The following is a 22985-nucleotide window of genomic DNA, read 5'->3' on the forward strand; positions in this document are numbered from 1 at the left end:
GCTCCGACGGTCTTCTGGCGGTTCCCTCACTGCAAGATGTAAGGTTACAGGGAACCAGGCAGAGGGCCTTCTCGGTAGTGGCGCCTACCCTGTGGAATGCCCTCCCATCAGATGTCAAGGAAATAAACAGCTATCTGACTTTTAGAAGATTAGAAGATATCTGAAGGCAGCCTTGTTTAGGGAAGTTTTTAATGTTTGATCTTTTATCGCTTTTCGTCTTCTTCTTTTTCTTCTTCTTCGTATTCTGTTGGGAGCCACCCAGAGTGGCTGGGGAAACCCAGCCAGATAGGCGGGGTATATATAAACAAACAAACAAACAAACAAACAAACAATTTTATCAGTGTGGCCCTTTGTGGGTAAATCTCCCCGACACCCACAGAGAAGTTTTGTTTCGTTCCTGTTTTTATTACCGTATATATTTTGTTTTTATCTTGCAGTTTTATGCTCTGGACTGCCCTGAGGTCTACAGATGAAAACTTTAATTGTTATTAATAATAATAATTTATTTCCCGCCATCTCCCATCCTGGATGTGAAATTCACAACATGTCCTTTTATTCTCCCACCAAAGAAAAGGCGTTTCCCTTTTTAATTTTCCAGCCGACTCTTACCTTTCCATCTTTCCATCAGGGCTGACACCTGATTAAAGAAATGTTCATTCTAACTCGGAGGGGTTTTCCTATTGCCTTGGCAAGGGATTGTTCAGAGGAGGGGGGGGGAAACCACCCAATCCCAAATCTTAGCTTATCTAGGTGAGCCTAGCGAGGCGAGAAGACATGGCTCCGGGGAGATCTGTGCCCGATTAGAATTTCGGAGCCGACAGCCTCCAGTCGCCTGAGTGCAAGTCGCTAGACTGTCTCCCTCCTCATCTCATTATTGCATAACACTTTCTCCTTGGGGTAAGAACCGGCAGTGACAAGAAAATGAGCAAATGAGGTTGCTGATAGATGAAGGAAGGAAGAGACATATTGAGAAGCGATGAAAGAAACATCTGGGGCCAGTGGCCAATGCAGGGAAGGGTGGATAATCTCATTTTCCCTACTCCAGAGCAGAATCCCCATAGGAAGCCACGCTTTTGGGGAAAAGTCCTTCTTGTTGACAACATTTTACGGGCGGACAATGAAAGCTGTCTTCCGCAAGGTTGCTAGGAGAGGAGAGGGGCTGTAGCTTGGCGGAAGCGGGCAGGCTTTGTGCCTTGCATGTGGCAGCTTTCGAACTCAAGCCCTGGCACCTCCCATTAAAATGATCAGGGGGCGGCAAGTGATGGGGAAGACCATCCTTCGCTGGAGGACCAGACAACACTTGGGCTAGAGGGGGCCAGTTCTGCACCGTGGATGTAAAGCACATTCAATGCATCTTCAAAGCCACGAAAAAAGAGTTCTGATCGTGGCAAAATGGAAGAGTAATGAAATCCCCTCTATACCAGATTGGATCCAAAAGCTGACAGAATATGCCGAATTAGATGGTCTATCAGAAAAAATAAAGAATAAATCAAAACAGGAATTTGTTTCAAAATGGGAGGTTTTCAAAGAATATCTGAAAAATAAATATAGTAGTTTAAATTCTGTTGCAGCATTCGAGGAACTTCAGTAATAGTTGCAAGGTAGATATAAGAAATTAGATATATTAAGAAAAAGTTTAATTATGATTAAAGTGCGTATGGGCAATAAGTAATACGAAATCGAAATATGGAATAGACTGGAATGTTGGGTCTTTATTGTTAAGACCAATATATGTTTTATTGTTTGCTAAGAAAATTATGTGTCTATGGCTATTCCTGTGTGTAATTTGGTATTTGTGTTTTTTTCTTTTTTCTTGCTGTATCAATAAAAATCTTTTTACAAAAAACGAAGCCACAAAATTCCCCACCAGAGAATCTCTAGTTTCTCCCTCACAGAGCTACAATTCCCACACACACAATACCGTTTCAAGGATTCTTTGGTGGGAGAAATGTGCTCTCTTCCTCTGTTCCTAAGAAATAAACCAGTTTCCTAAAATAAATAAATGCCCCCCTCCCCATTTCAATTTCTTGCCATTAAAATTCTGGCCGCCGTTACCCCATACATGAACAATGGTCTTTTCGATTTTCCTTTTTCAGTTGGCAATATACTTAAAAGAAATATTTCTGGTCTTTTTTAAAAATGTTATTTTAAATCTTGTTTTAGTATTTTTTGGAAAAATACTAAAACACATAATATAGTAGACTGGCAAACATTAATGGTAGAATACTTGCAGCTAGCAAAGGTGAGGGGAAGAGTTAGAGGCCAAACAAAACAAAAAGTCCACAAGGAATGCAGGATATTTAAAGAATATTTGAAGAACAATGGTATAAAGGGTAATCTCCTGGCAGACCTAGACTGAGCTTTGTAGTATATAAAGGTAATTGACAATTTACATAGAAATACGATAAAAAATAGAAGAAATAAGTATCTGTGCGGTAAAAGTGTATTTTAACAGATAACGGACAATGAGAATGTTTGGAAGTTTTTTTTGAAACCTCAACTACTTTTTCTTCTTTATTTTTTTCTTCTTCTTTCCTTCTTTCTTTTTTCATAAATTGTAGTAAAATAATAATAATAATCCCCCTATGCTAGGAGAGCAAGACCTGGAATTTAGTCTTCCAGACTGACAGATCCTGATTCCGGAAATGTGAAACCAGCTTTCACAACATGCGATTAAGAAAATTAACCAGACATATCAACAACACACTTTCTCCAATTCAGGCGTCCATCAGCCCTGTAAGCCATAAGAATACAAGACAATACTGTAATATAGATTTCACAGAATTCAGTGCAACTGCTATACAAGACAAGGAACCAAGCAGTGATTTCATTGTCATAACTTTCCTTGTAAAGGACCATTTTGCAGCTTTAGTTTTGTGAAGACGCCGGGAATTTGTGGCATAGATCATTGGCACACAGAACTTCAACGCCAGAGTTTCCCTTGCTAGAGATCCGTTTCCATTAAACAGGTCTGAGGCTGTTTCATTTGGGTTTAATTTGTAGTGTAGACAGACACACCTTGCTTTTGTTTGGTAGGTTTCTTGCGAGTGCTAAACTACCCATGCAGAGAAGCTATTTTCCGAAGCAGAGACATACCTTAAGGCTTCAGCCTTTGCTGATTTAATTGAAGTCGGGGTTTTTTATATAAACCAAATAATTCATAATATCAAATTGCTTTGGGATTGTGGCCAACAAAGTAAGGTCTGAAGAACACACCATATACATTTGAGGTTATGTCCTCATAATAAAACATCTCTGGCCATTTTAATAATGTTTTGCAAAGTTGATTATTCCATATATGCTTTTCTTTGTCTGTCTCTGCATGTAAATTGCCGCGTAATTATCTCCTGTTTGAACATACCAGCCTTTTATCTGCGCATGGGGCATAACCCTCATTCTTCAGCGTAGCAAAGACTTGGACGGCTTCCTAGAATGATAAATACCGTAAAAGACGCACTCATGGCTCGTTGAGGCATAATTTTTATATACCCATTTCATCATGCCTGAAAATGTTCCATGCGCTTCAGCAGTTCTGTCCTATTTATTGACTTGCATGCTTACTTGATCATGTTATTAGACCCGTTTGGATTTCTGTTAACATGGTGCTGCTATTGAAGAGGGTTTATAAACCTCAACTGGCTCATAGAGCTGCAGCCAGATTGTTAACCAGGGTTGGTTAACCCTGGCTGCACTGGCTATGGAGCGCCATTCAAAGTGCTGTCTGTTATCAATAAAGCCCTCTATGACTTTGTTGTTGTTGTTGTTTAGTCGTTTAGTCGTGTCCGACTCTTCGTGACCCCCTGGACCAGAGCACGCCAGGCACTTCTGTCTTCCACTGCCTCCCGCAGTTTGGTCAAACTCATGCTGGTAGCTTCGAGAACACTGTCCAACCATCTCATCCTCTGTCGTCCCCTTCTCCTTGTGCCCTCCATCTTTCCCAACATCAGGGTCTTTTCCAGGGAGTCTTCTCTTCTCCTGAGGTGGCCAAAGTATTGGAGCCTCAGCTTCACAATCTGTCCTTCCAGTGAGCACTCAGGGCTGATTTCCTTAAGAATGGAGAGGTTTGATCTTCTTGCAGTCCATGGGACTCTCAAGAGTCTCCTCCAGCACCATAATTCAAAAGCATCAATTCTTCGGCGATCAGCCTTCTTTATGGTCCGGCTTTCACTTCCATACATCACTACTGGGAAAACCATAGCTTTTACTATACGAACCTTTATTGGCAAGGTGATGTCTCTACTTTTTAAGATGCCGTCTAGGTTTGTCATTGCTTTTCTCCCAAGAAGCAGGCGTCTTTTAATTTCGTGGCTGCTGTCATCATCTGCAGTGATCATGGGACCCCTTCATGGATCACTGCCTTGCTGTGGCGAAGGGGCTTGAATAACTCAGAGAAGCTATGAGCTATGCCAAGCAGGGCACCCAAGATGAACAGGTCATAGTGGAGAGTTTTGACCAAACGTGATCCACCTGGAGGAGGAACCGGCAAGCCACTCCAGTATCCCTGCTAAGAAAACTATATGACTTAGGTCCAAGCTATCTGTACCTGCCTGGGTTCAGAGATCTTTGAGGGAAGCACACTGTTTGCTTCTAGATCAGCCCCACTGTTCTAAAACATCACCATGATAGGCACGGCCAGATTTAGGTTTGATGAAGCCCTAGGCTACTGAAGTTAATGGGGCCCTTTATATGTCCAGCTGTCCTTTGTCAACAACAAATTGTCCCTGTTTTTTGTGTCGAATATATGCTATTTGGTAATTTATGGGCCTAATAGGTATCAAAAGCCATTTGCCCATAACAAAATATGTATCTTAACAAACTAACTGTTTTTTCATCTTATATTTTGGAAATGTACATCTAGTTGTTTTTTCCTTTAAATTTTTTTTGGGCCTCCAAAAGAGTGGGGCCCTAAGATATAGCTTGTTTAGCTTATACGTAAATCCAGCACTGGGTTGCCCCAGCAAGTTATATAAAAGTAAAGGTAAAGGACCCCTGGACTGTCAAGTCCAGTCAAAGGAGACTATGGGGTTCAGCACTCATCTCACTTTCAGGCCGAGGGAGATGGCGTTTGTCCACAGACAGCTTTCCAGGTCATGTGGCCAGCAGGACTAAACCGCTTCTGGCACAACGGGACACCGTGACGGAAACCAGAGTGCACAGAAACGCCATTTACCTTCCCCATGCAGCGGTACCTATTTATCTACTTGCACTGGTGTGCTTTCGAACTGCTAGGTTGGCAGGAGCTGGGACAGAGCAACAGGAGCTCACCCCGTTGCAGGGATTTGAACCACCGACCTTCTGATCAGCAGGCCCAGGAGACTCAGTGGTTTAGACCAGGGGTCAGCAAACTTACCATGCCTCGGGCCTGTGTCTCCAGTGCTGAATGCGTGGTGGGCCAGAGGGCGGGGGAGCGAGTGCCTATATGCGTGTGCACACGCTATTTCCGGCGCACGAGGAGCACCAGAAATAGCTTGTGTGCATGGGCACGGGCCTCCACCAACCTGGATGTGCACCGAAAATAAGGCTTGTGCATGCGCACAATGCTTGCGCATGCGCACAAGCTATTTCCGGTGCTCCTCCGACCCGGAAGTGGGCAGCCGCGCAGCACAATGCCGGTAAGAGTGGGCGGCAGGGGTCGCCGCGGGCCGGATAAACTTATCCGGCCTGCGGGCCTTAGTTTGGGGACCCCTGGTTTAGACCACAACAGCATCCTCTCCCCAGCAAAACAGTCAGAAGAGGCAATGCACAACGCCACCACAAAGGGATACGATACTAAGATGTCTGCACAAGTTCTGAGTGCGTTGTGTTGTGGGAATGTTTCTGTGTATCGCTGGCAGCGGGAGTTTGCAAAAGTGGCCTCCCTCATGCCGAGATGAAAAAGCATTGCTCAGAGGGACCCTTGAGCACAGCAACAGAGACATGTCAAAAGTATACAAGGAAGCGCTTTAACATCTGTAGATAAGAAAAATATAGATTTGTTTCTCCCTTGGCAGATTACAAGCCTGTTTGTGGCGGTGGGGAGCTAAATTCAGACGCCAGATAGGCTCCTTCTAACCCCCAGCTCCAGAAAAATGTCCCAATTGCATTCAAAGAACAAATGCAGACGTGTGACCAGTTCACCACACATACTTTCTATCGCATGAGTTATAAGAATTTTAAGGTCTCAAATATGGAATAAATATTCATAAACGCACACATATCTAAATATATGAACCATGTGTCTGAAATAGTATGGGAGAGCAATCCTGAAGCCGTTTTGACTCTCCCAATAACCTCAAATATTCCTCTGCAGTAAGGGAGGCAAATGGGGAAAGCCTCCCCATTGACTTTTTGCTTGCAACTCCTGTCTTAAGGGCGTATTTGTGTACGAATAGGGTGAGCCCATGACCTGGATTCAGATCAACACAAAAGAATGGCCAGGCTGCCCAGGTAAAGCAATCAGTGACCATTATCAGGTATCCTGGCAGACAGGATTTCTGCTGTAGACCGCCTCCTTCTATGATGTATGTATGATGTTTAGGGGTGGTGGTCTTGGGCTACAGGGTGGGCAATTTCAAGAGTCTATATAAGGGCTTGCGCATCACTGTTCAGGGTTCTCCTCCCTCCTGCGTGTGGTGAGTGGGGACCCTGTTGCAACAGTTCCTTGAATCAGGCTTACTAGCCGTTTTTCTTCTCAATATACTCTGGTTGGCTTCTGTTATTTTCTCTTACCGATAGGGAACCCACTTAAGGACTCTGTTCGGGCTCCGGAATACCCCATAAGGGAAAGGGAGCCATTTTTCTTATATGTTTGCCCACACATCACATTATTGCGATGATTGTATCGGGAAGGAATATACAGGTGACCAAGCAGCTCCAGGAGAGACAGGATACAGTGGTACCTCGGGTTACAGATGCTTCAGGTTACAGACGCTTCAGGTTACAGACTCCGCTAACCCAGAAATAATACCTCGGGTTAAGAACTTTGCTTCAGGATGAGACCAGAAATCGTGCTCTGGTGGCGCAGCGGTAGCGGGAAGCCCCATTAGCTAAAGTGGTACCTCAGGTTGAGAACAATTTCAGGTTAAGAAAGGAACTCCAGAATGAATTAAGTTCTTAACCTGAGGTACCACTGTATTTTGCCCATTTCAAAATCAACAAAGCGGGGAACCTGAAATGCGGCCCTTGCTACCTCCCTGCTTGGCCCTTAGAACTCTTCCCAAGCTCTGAATTTCACCTCTCACCGACCCTACTGTGGCCCCTCTTTTTGTTATTTAGCCTGGCTGGAATGTGTCCTCAAACTCTGAATATACCTCTTTGCTTGTATGGATGGATGATAGAGAGCCGTATGTTTGTGTGTGTTGAAACTGTAGTTTGAATTGTAGCCGTTATTTCGTAGTCAAAAATATGAGGAATATCTTCGTGAATAAAATTACAAGTAATTCACATTGGCAAATCATACTTTGCCTCTTTCATAGCTCTGCCAAATCTCTATATGAAACCAACCTTCCCATGTAGTTCTTCAGCCACAGGCGGGGTCTCCGGTGACCTTATGGAAACAGCTGCCCTTGTTTTAAGGAATAATTCGCCATCCCCTGCAATGAAAACCAGAAGTATCCCAATGATTACGCTTGGTGAAGTCATAAAAACTAAAGAAAGGTGCGCCCTCTGCTTCATTGCGATGACTCTACCAAATACTGAAAACCAGCAAAATCATCACACAAGCAAAGCTTATCCCATGTGAGGCGGAAAAATTCGATCAAAGTTAATTTTCATGAATTAAGCACAGGCAACCACAGAGTTCAGGAACAAAGTGACTTTTCCCTGGCTTCGTGAATGAACCAGATTTACAAATTTGTTTTAGTAGTAAGGTTAAAGCTTACTGGGAAATGATATATAATGAAATGAAAAGGATGTTTAAGATAACATTTGTAAAAACAAACAAACCCAGAAGCTTTTCTTTTGGGAATTATAGGGACAGAACTACCTAAAACGTATAGAAACTTATTCATGTATGCTACTACAGCGGCAAGAATGTTACTTGCCCCTAAATGGAAAGAAGCAGAAGTCCCGGCAAAGGAAGAATGGATACAAAAACGTATAGAATATGCAGAAATGGCGAAACTTACCGGAAGAATAAGAAATCAAGATAACAAACTTTTTTTAATAAAAGAATGGAAATGGTTTATTGAATATTTACAGATAAATTGTAAACAGATAAAAACATTGGCAAGATCATTGTAATAACCTGCAGTTTTATAAAAGTATATATTTAAAGAAGATGAATAAATGAGTAAATTAAGTTAATTTGGAAATGCAAAAGATATTAAAAACAAATTTAAGGAACTGCAGAAAGAGGGGGAAGAAAGTCAAGTATTGAAATGTCAAAATGGTTGTAGAATTAGTGAAATGTATGAACTTGAAAAGAATGAATGAATGAATGGTTTTAAACTATGAGGAAAGTTTGTTTTAGCAGAGACTCCTGCAAAGTGGTTTCACAGGGATGGGGAAAGGCCTTTCATTCGTAGCACTCTATTCGTGAACTGCGAGGAAGAGCCTTGATGGGTCAAAACCATAGGCCCATCTAGTCCAGAGCTTGAGAAGTTCATTTTGAAAAGGAATGACCGTATTTTTCGCTTTATCGGACGCACTTTTCCCCCTCCAAAAAGGAAGAGGAAATGTGTGTGCATCCTATGGAGTGAATGCAGGCTTCAGGAAGCTATCCGCAAGCCTTCGGAGTGCAGCGGGAGTTCCCGCCGGGCTTCCAAGGCTTGCGGATAGCAGGCAGCAGCCTGAATCCCGGCGAGCACAGTGCTGCGCACCCCGGGCTTTGGGCAGCTATCCGCAAACCTTCAGAGCCCGGCGGGAGTTCTTGCCGGGCTCAGAAGGCTTGTGGATAGCAGCAAGCTCCGGGAGCGAAGGCTAGGTTGCGCGCATCCTCGCTGCCGCTCCCAGACCCGTTCTGGGGGCTGGGGTCGGGGGAAGCTCGGGCTTCCCCTGCCCCAGCCCCGTGGGCTAAAAAGGAAGCCAAGACAGCGAGCGGGATCCATCCTGCTAGCTGTCTTGGCTTCTGCCAAAGCCGCGCGCAGCCTCTCCCAGCTGGAGAGGTTGTGCATGGCTAAAAAAAATTTTCTTTACCCCCCCCCCAAAAAAAACCTAGGTGCGCCCTATGGTCTGGTGCGCCTCATAGAGCGAAAAAAACGGTAATCCCTTGCTCATCTATCAACGACTACCAGTCACAATGGCTATATTCTCTACCTGCAATGTCGGAGGCGATAGGCCTCACAGAGGCACCGACTTGCACCCAAGATGGAGGGGCCCCGGCGTGCGTCGTGTGTGTGTGACATCATGCGCGTGATGCGAGCACAACATTGCATCATTGGGAGAACACCATGCATGGAGCCCAACCCAGAACGATCTTAAGGGCTGGGGTCTCCTCCTCTCTCGCATTCAGGAGGAGCCGACCATTGAAGCCATGCCTGGCTCCACGCTCAGCCTCCTGTATCCCCTCAACTTTGAGGGGGTCCGGCCCCCTCCCAACAGATGGGGGGGTTGATGACACCTCAGCCCCATAGAGCCATAGCTGTCAACCGTCCCTTATTTGGCGGGAAACTCCCTTATTGTTATGTACTGAAGTTCTCACTCTGGGCCAGCAGGGGGATACTGTAGATAGTTCAGGTCCACATATGCAAATAAGGGATCGAAAGTGCCGTTCAGTGATTGGATAGTTACAGAAAGTTGTTACAGTTACGTTGTACTGGAGCTCTATATAAGCAGGCTGGCTGAACCCTTCAGTTCAGTTCTGTTCTGGCCTGTGAATAAATAAGAGCTGTTTGAAGAATCACTGTGTCGTCTGATATGTTCACCCACAACTTAACACTTATCCCAGCGCCGTGTCCCGCTGCTGTCCCTTACTGATGATGTCCCTTAAATTTCCTGGGTTTCATGCTCACCAGGCTCAGGAGCGAAGCAGTGGCTCGGGGTCCTCCGCTGCGCGAGAGAGCGTGCCACAGGGGCGCGTTGTGAGGAGACGGGCGGCAGCGGGCGGGCAGGCCGCCCCTCTCTTGCGAGACTTCCGCTGTGCTGCCAGGGGAAGCCGCAGGCAGCAGCAGCGGCGGCGGCTGAGGAGGCAGCCTGAGGGAGGAGGAAGAGGAGGGGATGGGGAGGGACGCAGAAGGGCGGCGCTTCAGCGGCCGCGGCGGCACCGCAACTGCCTCATGCCGGGCTCGCGGGCGGCGTGGGCAAGAGTCTCTCTCCCTCCCCCCTCTCTCGGGCGGGGAAGGGCCGATGGAACTCCTCACGCCAGGAGGACAGCAGCTCCGGCGTGCTGCTTCGCATACCCTCCATCCAGTGCAGCATCTTAACGTAGTGATTTCCCCCTCTGCATCCCTTTCATTACTCTATTTTTATAAATCATTTGTCCATCCATAGTTCACATTTTTACTACAAGTCTTCTGTCAATCCTACCAATGTATGTAGCTCTTTACAATAGTTTTCAACTAAATTATAAACTTTCCCCATTCTTTATTAAAGAGGACCTCTTCCTGGTTTCGAATTGTGCCTGTAGGCTTTGCCATCTCGGCATCGTTCATCAGTTTTGTCTGCCACTCTTCTTTGGCGGGAGTTGTAGACCGCCAAAGGTCAGTCCAACCCCCCTGCCAAACACAGTCAGTGGCAGCCAAAGCAGCCTGGGTCCATGAGTGTGGGATTTCTGTATAAGCTAAGCCAAAATCCCTTATTTTGGCTGCTGCTCCCTTATTTTTGAGGCTGCTGGTCCCTTATTTTCAAATCTGTAAGTTGACAGCTATGCAGAAGCTCTTTCACAATTAAATAAGAAAATAATCTTAATTATACTTTTTAAATACCCCAAAACAATCCAGATAACCCAAGCAACTGAGCCACACAAAGTGCTGCAAGGAGAAGAAAAATTTCCTCAGATGCGCTAATCAGTGTGGCCTAAGGACAAATGTCTTTTTAACACCCTATAGAAAGAGCAATCAGGGCCCATAATATGTAGGCCTCCCCGCAAACCAGTTAAGCGACATCCCTATCAGTCAAGGTCCTGTTAATGCTCCTGGCCTTCTTGACACAATGCCAAAATGAAATCGCAAGCACTTTTGTTGCCCTAAGGGCTTAGCGGTGTGGACATATTTGCACATAGGTCAGAAGGTCCAACACTTCAGTTCTCGGCATCTCCCATTAAAGGGATCGCTGATAACAGGAAGGCCAAGAGACCTTGACTCGCCATTAGTCTTCAGCGCTGGCACTGTTGCAAGGGGTCCCTTTTGCCTATGGTGGTTGTAGTAGCAGGAGGCTAGACTCTATCCTATGCTCATTTGCTGCTGCACAGCAAAGCATTCCATATCTCAAAATGATTTTAATAATAATAATAATAATATATAAAAAAAATTGTACCCTGCCCATCTGGCTGGGCTTCCCCAGCCACTCTGGGCGGCTTCCAACAAAATATTAAAATACCGTAATACATCAAACATTAAAAGCTTCCCTAAACAGGGCTGCCTTCAGATGTCTTCTAAAAGTCTGGTAGCTGTTCTTCTCTTTGACATCTGGTAGGAGGACATTCCACAGGGAGGGCGCCACTACCGAGAAGGCCCTCTGCCTGGTTCCCTGTAACTTGGCTTCTCACAGTGAGGGAACCGCCAGAAGGCCCTCAGAGCTGGACCTCAGTATCCGGGTAGAACAACCGGAGACGCTCCTTCAGGTATACTGGACCGAGGCCGTTTAGGGCTTTAAAGGTCAGCACCAACACTTTGAATTGTGCTCGGAAACGTACTGGGAGCCAATGTAGATCTTTCAAGACCGGTGTTATGTGGTCTCGGTGGCCGCTCCTAGTCACCAGTCTTGCTGCCGCATTCTGGATTAGTTGTAGTTTCTGGGTCACCTTCAAAGGTAGCCCCATGTAGAGCGCATTGCAGTAGTCCAAGCGGGAGAAAACAGAGCATGCACCACTCTGGTAAGGCAGTCCGTGGGCAGATAGGGTCTCAGCCTGCGTACCAGATGGAGCTGGTAAACAACTACCCTGGACACAGAATTGACCTGCGCCTCCATGGACAGCTGTGAGTCCAAAATGACTCACAGGCTGCGCACCTGGTCCTTCAGGGGCACAGTTACCCCATTCAGGACTAGGGAGTCCTCCACATCCACCCGACTCCTGTCCCCCCAAAACAGTACTTCTGTCTTGTCAGGATTCAACCTCAATCTGTTAGGCGCCATCCATCCTCCAACCGGCTGTGACTTTCCCCCATACAGAATGGGGAATAGCCTATGGTTACCAGATTTTTTTCAATGAATCCGGGGACACTTTTTGAAGCTGAGTAGCAACAGGGAGTCAGTAGTGGGGATGGTGAGGCAAAAGACCCTGGGCCCAAGCAAACATGCATATTGTATAAAGGTGCAAAGGCCTTCTTTCGCACCCTGTGGAACATAAATGCACAACTCCTGAGTCTTCCCCAATCTCCTTCCCCCTTCCCCCTTTGTTTTGACAGATCGGGGGAGGCTCAGGAGTAGTGGATGGGCAGCCATTGCCCAGGAGGGGCACAAGTCACGCGGTTTCCCTGCCAGGCAAGGTGCAAAGCCCTTCTTTCGCACCTTTTGAAACATAAATGCGCAGAGTTTTAAAAAAACTGGGCAACAGCTGCCCGCCTGCAACTCCCTAGCCTCCCCCAATCAGTCAAAACAAAGGGGGGAGGGGGCAGGAAATCTGTACCACCGGACGTCCCCAGTTCCCCTTCAGCAGCGGAGCGGCAGTCAGTGGCGTAGCGTGGGGGGTGCAGGGGGGGGGGCCGGCCGCACCGGCCGCAACATCTGGGGGTTAGGGTTAGGGGGCACAAATCCATGGGTTAGGGGGCGCAAATTACTTGCCTTGCCCCGGGTGCTGACAACCCACGCTACGCCACTGGCGGCAGTGGTAGTCAGCAGCCCGGAGTCAGCCTGGTAGTGCATTTGGCTCTGGCTGGCTTCAGGAGCTGCTCGCTGCCATGGCACCCACCATTTTTCCTTGCCGGAAGTTCCGGCAAGGAAAAATGGCGGGCGCCACAGCAGCGGGAAGTGAGCAACTCCTGGAGCCAGCCAGAACCAACTGCACTACCAGGCTGACTCTGGGCTGCTGAGGCTGCCGCTGCCATGTTTCCCGGGGACAGATTTGCAAATCCGGGGACTGTCCCTGGGAATCGGGGACATCTGGTAACCCTAGAATAGCCTCAAGGCTCTCTCTATAATATAATATTATATATGCACATGGTTGCTAAAAGGCCTGATAGGGTATCTGAAATCTCATTATGACTCAAGTGGGATACAAACGCTCTGCAAAGTCCAGCTATTTTCTTCCAAGTGGTAAACAACTGAAAAAAAGTGTTTAAATACAGATGCTGTCTCCTTTTATCACTCATAGGATTATAGTGTTTAGCTCGTTCCTGTTTATCTGAATGGGAATATTTGCAACCCCAGGAGTGCGGATAAAGATAACCATGATTAAAGAGAAAGAAGCAGAGAAAGAAAGATTTTGTGTAAATATGCTATTGCTGGATTTGGGAGAACTAGCACCATGCTGTGGAGACTTAATTAAATGTTAATTGTTTGCCAAGAGTTCAAGGGCAAATGCTTTGGAGCATGAAAAATTAGAAGACATGAATACCAAGGCTGGAAGTATATTCTGGTTGAAAAATGGAGACAAGGGGAAAAGCATAAATAATTTATTTTTTTTAACTGTGACCAAGCTGCAGAGTTATTCCTCTAAAGAGATCCTGGTAACAGGAAGGCAAAAGTCTGCATACAATTTTAGGATGGCCAAATGGAAAATAGAGCTGGGCTCCTGCATCTTAAGTTCAGGAGCAGGGATTTCAATAGGAGCAGGGGCTAGGCCTTCTTTGGGATCCAGTCACGCAACTTGAAGGCCGTCTGCCATTTTGGAAGACTGCTACGGAACTGGCTGGGGACTGTGAAGGAAAAGGCCCACGCTTCCTCATCTGTGTAGCTTGAATTGTGCCCACTGAAAGGGTGGTGGCCCAGCTATCTCTGCTATAAGAGGACTTCAACCCTCATGTAGAGGGTGCTTTGGGAGTGTGCAACATTGGTGTCAGATGTGTGGCATTTGCCTTGCAGCTGTGCCTCGGCCCTGTGGTGTCTTTGGTTGGTTTCTTCTGTGCAGGACTGATGGGGCTGTGATGTCGGCACGCAATCCCATGATCGATAAGTGGGGAGGTGACATTCCCATGGTTGCTGTGGAACCATCTGTGCTTGTTAACATGCAATTTCTAGACTGTTTTGCTGTCTTATTTTGCTGCTACTGCTGCTGCTGCTGTGTATAATGCATAGGATCTAATCCATTCCACAGGTATTATACTAGCATTAATGGCTGCCACTGCCAGCAAGACTAGGAATACTCTGCCCAGTGTGTGTTTTTGTACTAGACCTGGAGAGTGAGGAGTTATAAGCCAACAACATGCCAGTCAAATTCTGAAGATTGCATTGAAGTGCATTTCAGAAGCGTGGTGACTCATATTGGATGGCTAAAACACAGTACAAATACCCGACCAGATTATAAATGAGCTACCATCTCCTTTAGATACTTGCTACAGAGTAGAGAAATACACTGATTCTATTGCGCAAGTTCCAATAACAACTCTATATCTATCTATCTATCTATCTATCTATCTATCTATCTATCTATCTATCTATCATCTATCTATCATCTATCTATCTATCTATCTATCTATCTATCTATCTATCTATCATCTATCTATCTATCTATCATCTATCATCTATCTATCTATCTATCTATCTATCTATCTATCTATCTATCTATCTATCTATCATCTATCTATCTATCTATCTATCTATCTATCTATCTATCTATCTATCATCTATATCATCTACCTACCTACCCACACACAAATACACAAATCACAAATATTAACTTCTGTGTCTGAGCATAATAAAAACAGTATTGTCTGAAGAAGAAAAACTGTTCTGGCTAAACAAGTCGTTCAGGATATTATGTGACATTTGGGTTATACGTGCAGAGTTAGATGTGCAATCTGTTCCTTTTGGACAAGAGACTTAACCACAATAGAGTTTTACATCCACCTTACCTTCTTCGTTTGGAATGAATCCAGAGTGCCTGGGATCATCGGTAGTTTGGATGGATCCCAAGGGTGATGGATACGGGATTTCTGTATCAGGGGGGAGATGGTGGAGTGAGGTGCCATTCTGATGTTCTTGAGAACAAAGAAGGGGGAGGGGGAAACAAGCACATGTTATTAAAAGTTAAATGCTAGAAAACAAATTTGCCTTCTTTTGTATGTCTAGAGCACAACCATAGATTTAGCCAACTTAACTCCGGAAATATACAGTGGTACCTTGGGTTACAGACGCTTCAGGTTACAGACTCAGCTAACCCAGAAATAGTACCTTGGGACTTTGCTTCAGGATGAGAACAGAAAATGCACGGTGGCGGTGTGGCAGCAGCGGGAGGCCCCATTAGCATAGCTGTCAACCTTTTGTGGGAAATTCCCTTATTCCAGCGCCGTTTCCTGCTGCTATCCCGGATTGTTAGATATCCCGTAGACTGTTCCCGGGGCAGGTGAGGCTGCTGATCCTTTATTTTCGAGGCTGCTGATCCCTTATTTTCAAATCTGAAAGTTGACAGCTATGCCCATTAGCTAAAGTGGTACCTCAGGTTAAGAACGGTTTCAGGTTAAGAATGGACCTCCAGAACGAATTAATTTCTTAACCCGAGGTACCACTGTATCTCTATCTTCCAGTGCTGTTTCCTTTACTTTCCCTTAGAGTTTATGTTGAGAGCTATTGGTATTCTGCACATCTGTGGGTTTGATGAACCAGGCAGGAAGCCACCAACTGGAATGAAACTCAGCCATTTTAAGAATTTCTGCATGGTTTGGTGTTTTGTTTTGTTTTGTTTGCTTTAAAGGCAAGCTTCTAGCTCTTGTGACTGTGGAGAAACTTGCTTCATATGGTAGCTATAAACTGTAGACTGTAAACTGATGTAACCTTCCGCCATTTTGTGTGGTCTTTTGTCCATCTGGCTTAGTAGTAGAAGAAGAAGAATAATTTGGATTTGATATCCCGCTTTATCACTATCCGAAGGAGTCTCAAAGCGGCTAACATTCTCCTTTCCCTTCCTCCCCCACAACAAACACTCTGTGAGTCGAGTGAGGCTGAGAGACTTCAGAGAAGTATGACTAGCCCAAGGTCACCCAGCAGCTGCATGTGGAGGAGCAGGGAAGCAAACCCGGTTCACCAGATTACGAGTCCACCGCTCTTAACCACTACACCACACTGGCTCTACACTGTCTACACAGTCGTCTACACTGGGGGAAGCAAACCACGTGACCTCCAAGTGCTGTTGAACTACAGCGTCCATCAGCCCAGCAAGCCTGGCCAATGACCAGGGATTGTGGGAGCTGTAGTCCAACGGTTACCCAGAGGACACCGCTTTGGCGATGCTTGGTCTACAGCCTGGACTCTCAGCAGCTTGAGATGGGGGTCTTTCACAGCTGGAAGTGAAGATGCCATCGCTTAAACCTGAGATCTTATGCATGCAAAAAATATCGCCCTCCCCCACAGTGGGCTACATTGGGCGCCACCACATACCTCTTTGATATTGGCTGTTCTTTTCCGAATGCTCTTCTTTCTTTCTCATTTTCCTTCCGTTGAGCAGAAACTCTCCATTATTTATTGGAGGCAGGTGGAAACTACCTTGGGAAGCCTCCGGGATCTCACTATTGATCATCATCTTCTCCTGCTGCTGCTGCTGCTGCTGATTTTTATGTTCTGGCTCTAAAATGAGGCAGATGCTCGGCAAAGGAGGCAGATGCTCATCACAGACATCGACCTCAGGTCTGGGTTCATTACAACTAGTTCCTGAAAGGTAAGAGAGAGAGAGAGAGAGAATAAACGGACTTTATTAACTAACATACAGGTTTTCACAGCATCTTAAAAAGCAGAGACATCACCTTGCCAACAAAGGTCCGTATAGTTAAAGCTATGGTTTTCTCAGTAGTGATGTATGGAAGTGAGAGCTGGACCATAAAGAAGGCTGATCGCCGAATAATTGATGCTTTTGAATTATGGTGCTGGAGGAGACTCTTGAGAGTCCCATGGACTGCAAGAAGATCAAACCTCTCCATTCTTAAGGAAATCAGCCCTGAGTGCTCACTGGAAGGACAGATCGTGAAGCTGAGGCTCCAATACTTTGGCCACCTCATGAGAAGAGAAGACTCCCTGGAAAAGACCCTGATGTTGGGAAAGATGGAGGGCACAAGGAGAAGGGGACGACAGAGGACGAGATGGTTGGACAGTGTTCTCGAAGCTACCAACATGAGTTTGACCAAACTGCGGGTGGCAGTGGAAGACAGGAGTGCCTGTCATGCTCTGGTCCAGGGGGTCACGAAGAGTCGGACACGACTAAACGACTAAACAACAACAACAGGTTTTCACCCATCCTCTCACAGACCCTCAAAGTGTCCCTGTTTTCCAGGGGCCATCCCGGATTTACAGAAGTCATCTTGGTTTCTGATTTGATCCTGGAATGTCTCGCTTTACCGCAGGACATTCCTATGTTCATTGGAGAAACGTTGGAAGGTATGGAGTTATGCGAGCCCCGAGTCAATGAGATAAGTCACTATACAACCTTTAGAAGACATCTGAAGGCAGCCCTGTATAGGGAATTTTTTTTAAAAAAAGTTTAATGTTTTATTATGTTTTTAAATATGATGGGAGCTGCCCAGAATGGCTGGGGCAACCCAGTCAGATGGGTGGGGGTATAAATAATAAAATTGTTGTAGTCGTCGTTATTGAATAACAGCTTTTTTTCTGTCTGCATTCAGCTTTTTTTAAAATTGCTTTATTGAACTGAAAAACAACAACACATAACACAAAATCAAAATTGTCGATAATGAACAATAACAATAACAATAATTTATACCCCGTCCATCTGGCTGGGTTTCCCCAGCCACTCTGGGCAGCTTCCAACAGAATATTAAAAACAATACAGCATCGAACATTAAAAACTTCCCTAAACAGGGCCACCTTCAGTTGTCTTTTAAAAATAAAATAGTTACTTATTTCCTTGACATCTGGTGGGAGGGCATTCCACAGGGCGGGTGCCACTACCGAGAAGGCCCTGTGCCTGGTTCCCTGTAACCTCACTTCTCGCAGCGAGGGAACCGCCAGAAGGCTCTTGGCTTTGAAGAGTTATCAGTATCTATTACACATTATCACAGTCTTCTTCTAGTTCCGTTGACTTCCCGCCCATTCCATCTAGCTTTAAATGTATATTTATCTAGCGCACTATTTATATTTATTTCCAATAATCGTGGACAGCTTTCTGGGTCATGTGGCCAGCATGACTAAACCGCTTCTGGCGCAACGGAACACAGTAACGGAAGCCAGAGCACACGGAAACGTCGTTTACCTTCCCACTGCAGTGGTACCTATTTATCTACTTGCACTGGTGTGCTTTCGAACTGCTAGATTGACAGGAGCTGGGACAGAGCAACGGGAGCTCACTCCGTCACCGGGATTTGAACCGCCGACCTTCCGATCAGCAAGCCCAAGAGGCTCAGTGGTTTAGACCACAGTGCCACCTGCAACACTATCTGGAGGGCAACGACTTGGCCTACAAGATGTACTCCGTAGCAGGGATGGGCAGAAGGTAGACCAGATTCTTCTGGTAGAGATTTGGCTGATTTGCAATAGACAGGCAAGGGTTTTGACTTCTACTTGTCGTGGGTTCAAGCCCAATGTTGAGCAAAAGATTCCTGAACTGCAGGGCATTGGACTAGTAGATCGCCCTCGTGGTCCCTTTCAACTCTACAAGTCTATGATCCTGTTGAGGCCTATTGTTGTTTTACCTCAAGTAAAGCACTATGTGCGCTTTGATTCTGGCAGGGGGAGAACTTTTTGAAGTTAGCACAGAGACTGGCTTTGATGCAGGTACAGAATTTGAACGTAGCTGGGAACAAGCGCTGGGGGAAACATTTATTCTGAGGAGATAACGTGAGCGATGCTATAACTGGTATTGCCCAGGATGGGGGGACGTTCCCCTTTACTGAATGCACACCTGCCATTTATCTAGGGTGGGGGTGGTTTTACCTCTCAGGTTTTTTGCCTCGGGCTCCCTTTCCAGCTGAACAAGCAATGGGAAGGCCACAGGTTCCTTGGGAAGCTTTCCAGATTTAAGTTTTTCCCTATAAGCTCTGGACGAGTCTTCGGATATCTGAGGTAACCTGCAAAGCTCTGGCACCTGGGGAAAAACAAAACTTCAAAATGTTTTAATGTTAGGGGTTTTTTGGGTGTGTGTGTGTTTTTGACAGCACTCATTTTGACACCACCCATTTCCAATCACCCCAGATGGCATTCCTGAAAATTGTTACCCAACTCTGCTTAGGGAAGGGCTCTAGAGGTGGGCAGAGTTTCTGGTTTTGGAACTATTACGTTTTCCTGCATGCATTCAATTGTAAGCATTCTGAAGAATTGGGAGAATCCATGTTTGTACTTGTAGTTTAAACACAACACTAGGAACCTAGTTAATCATGCTTAATCCCCTTTGATTTCAGTGGGGAAATGCCACCTTGTCCTATGTGCGATTACTCAAAAGTGAGCCCCGTAGAGATTAATATGACTTACCTATAGGTAAAGGAGCATAGAATTGCAGCCTAAGCCATACCTAACTTCGCTGTGCTGCACCCAAGGGTGTTGCCCTCTATTTCACTATTATTCATGTGTATTGTTTTAGGATTATTAGCTGACAGTTCATCAGAAGCAGAAGGCTGCCAGGAATGGCATCACCGTTCACCATTTTGCAAAACAACTTTTTTTGGTGTTAACCGCTACAATGTCAAACCAAAAAAATGCCAACTAAATCATGCTGCAGTAGTAAAGGTAAAGGGACCCCTGACCGTTAGGCCCAGTCGTGGACGACTCCGGGGTTGCGGCGCTCATCTCGCTTTATTGGCCGAGGGAGCCCGCGTACAGCTTCCGGGTCATGTGGCCATCATGACTAACCCGCTTCTGGTGAACCAGAGCAGCGCACGGAAACGTCATTTACCTTCCCGCCAGAGTGGTACCTATTTATCTACTTGCACTTTGACGTGCTTTCAAACTGCTAGGTTGGCAGGAGTAGGGGCCGAGCAACGGAAGCTCACTCCATCGTGGGGATTCGAACCAGCGGCCTTCTGATCGGCAAGTCCTAGGCTCTGTATTTTAACCCACAGCGCCACCCGCATCCCGCTGCAATAGTAAAACTATGAAAAATGTAAAACTATGAAAAAGGGATTGCTGGGCAGGCTATGTCCTTCCCAGATTATTTTTATTTTATTTTATTTTACATATTATTAATATTAATATTTATTAATATCCCATCTTTCTTCCACCATGGGACACAAAGCAAATCGCATGGGATTTCAGAGTGGTCTTCAATCCAGGCCTGGGCCAGACCTGGACCTACTAAACTTTTGGGAGTAAAACAAAAACAGACCTTCTTCTTATGTTCTTCCATGACTTCACTTTGCTCTGGCCTTGTTCCTGGTTGAATAGGATAGAACAAGTCTGTAGTCACAGGGGTTCCTTTATCTCTCTCATGTTTGCCCTTCAGATACTTTTGGTTAACTGTGGAAACCAAGAGGAAATGAGAGATCAAATACAGTCATCCTGATCAGAGATGGGGAGAAATTTGGTTCCATTCACATTCTAATGCAAATCAACTTAATCACCATTTTTCTGAAACAATATGCAGACCAACATGCGAAATTCAGCAGGTGGAAACATACTGATGGAATTTTCTACCTTTGTCCTGCATTTAATCCTGCGTTTTGAGACTGTTGCCAATCAACAACTTATTTGCCTCTGTTTTTAACAGGCAGAAACAATTGCTGTCCTTAGCAATTCTCAGAATATTTTGAATGGCTCACAGCAGCCTTAACTTTCTTACCGCTGTATGTGATCTTTTTTCCAGGGAAGAAACCTCCATAGAAAGTCACGTGGGATTTCTCACACCAAAGCTCGGAAGTATCAATGTTGGTTTTCCCCGTTGCTTGATGATCTCTGGGTTGGTTTGCCACTTCTTCACTGTGGTCTTGGACCCCCCCTTCTCGGTGAACTTCCACCAATTTGTCCTAGGAGATGACACAAATGTACACTTGAAAAGCAGCATTTATGGGAACATAGAGGGTGGCACTGTGGGTTAAACCACAGAGCTTAGGACTTGCAGATCAGAAGGTTGGCGGTTTGAATCCCCGCGACGGGGTGAGCTCCAGTTGCTTGGTCCCTGCTCCTGCCAACCTAGCAGTTCAAAAGCACGTCAAAGTGCAAGCCTTATACCAAGTCAAACTACTAGCTCAGCATTGTCAACAACAATGTCTGGCAATGGCTCTCTGGTCCACTTCATGCTTCAGATTTTGGACGCCATTAACGAGCAGCAAACAGTAATTTAACTAAGTATATATTTACGTGGTGTGGGTGTGGGAGTCCACTTACCTTGGGCCACTAAGCAGCCAATAATACTAATACTACTACTAATAATAATAGTGTTTATTATTTGTACCCCACCCATCAGACTGGGTTGCCCCAGCCACTCTGTGTGGCTTCCAACAAATATAAAACCATAATAAAACATCAGACATTTTTAATGCAGGGCTCATAGACTCTGAGATTAAACCAGAGGTTTTCTTTAAAAAACAAAAACAAAAAACTGCTCTACTCACCAACACTTCAGTTTTAAGCCAGCAGAGGGAGGCAGGTGGTGCAAAATTCAAAGACTAAAGGGATAGTACGGAATACTGGAGTTGATTTATAAAGGATCTCAGCTTAGAGCTTTTCCACATTTAACTTTTGCCCTGCTCTTTCCAGGCACAGCCCGCGATTTAAAGCTGTGTGTCCGAGCGCCCTTTGTTTTGCTCCAGAGCTTTCCCCGCAAAACCCTCTCTTTTAAAATATATTTTTAGAAAAGCGCACCCCACCCCCGAGACCATTGCATTGTAACTACCCAACCTTCCAAAATTTAAACGCCTCTTTGCGATGGTTTGACCCCTTTCTGTTTGAACAGTACACATTCTACAAATACCTTCCATATCTCCCCCAAATAATTTCTCCTGCATATTCACCGTCTTACCTCAACAGCACATGTTAATTTATCATTAACAGCTATCTCCCACACCTCTTTATACTGTTCTTCCGTTTTATATTCACCTTGCCCCTTCCAAAGCCCACTCTTTGAAGCTGAACCGTAGCAGACGGCAACTGGTGGAAAACCCACAAAGGTGTTTGCTCCGATTGAGCACCAAAGATCAGGTTTTCACAGGGGAAGCTCTGGGGCAGAAAAACAACAGTGTTCGGATATGGAGCGTTGCAGACCTCTGCCTGGAAAGATCGGGCAAAAGGTGGATAAGCCCTTAGTTAGGCCAAGGGAAGATAAACAAAGGCTGCCTAAGTCAGGAAAGTGTTACGGCATCATTCTACAATAGTCACAAGGCTTTCCTACATGTGTGTTGCTGGCACACGCACACAGGGCATAGCTGTCAACTTTTCCCTTTTCTTGCAAGGAATCCTATTCGGAATAAGAGAATTTCCCTTAAAAAAGGGGAAACGTTGACAGCTATGACATAGGGCTCCATGTGTGTTTCCATCCCTATGTGAAGTTAGGGCTCATAAGAGAACAAAGTGGCATCATGTGGAGGAGAGTTGTTAGTTTCTGTTTTATCAGGTTTATCAGGACAACAAAGCATGTTTGGCTTTGCTGACGTCTGAAGGTTGTAAGCAAAGCACAAAGCTGCAACATTCAAGGGAATGTGTTCAGAAAGGACTCATAATGGTGTCCTACATGCCAGGTAATGAAATTCCTGCTGATTTATTGTCCAAGGTTGTTCCAAGGGATCAACACTGTACAAATTGGGTTTGTACTGAGATTGTACTGACACGCTGCCCAGTGGTGTTCACAGAAAGGGGGAGGATGTTAGTTTCTGTTTTGCCAC

At 45.5% G+C, this 22985-nt stretch overlaps 1 protein-coding gene across 3 annotated transcripts in view; it reads right to left on the reverse strand.

Annotated features, from left to right (window-relative positions):
- KIAA2012 overlaps positions 1 to 22985 on the reverse strand; it is a 244930-nt gene that overhangs the window by 203724 nt on the left and 18221 nt on the right. For all 3 annotated transcript variants that reach the window (XR_014214370.1, XM_082242346.1, XM_082242345.1), the window contains exons 6-11: positions 20948 to 21131; positions 20495 to 20625; positions 19111 to 19261; positions 16609 to 16878; positions 15087 to 15212; positions 7483 to 7571 (exon numbers count right to left, since the gene is read on the reverse strand). Coding sequence is in view for 2 of the 3 variants with exons in the window: in XM_082242346.1 (XP_082098472.1) it covers positions 7483 to 7571; positions 15087 to 15212; positions 16609 to 16878; positions 19111 to 19261; positions 20495 to 20625; positions 20948 to 21131 (951 nt within the window). In the remaining variant the exon portion in view is untranslated. The remainder of the gene's footprint in view (positions 1 to 7482; positions 7572 to 15086; positions 15213 to 16608; positions 16879 to 19110; positions 19262 to 20494; positions 20626 to 20947; positions 21132 to 22985) is intronic.

Source organism: Podarcis vaucheri (genome assembly GCF_965113315.1).
Source record: "Podarcis vaucheri genome assembly, contig: SUPER_1_unloc_1, whole genome shotgun sequence".
NCBI lineage: Eukaryota > Metazoa > Chordata > Lepidosauria > Squamata > Lacertidae > Podarcis > Podarcis vaucheri.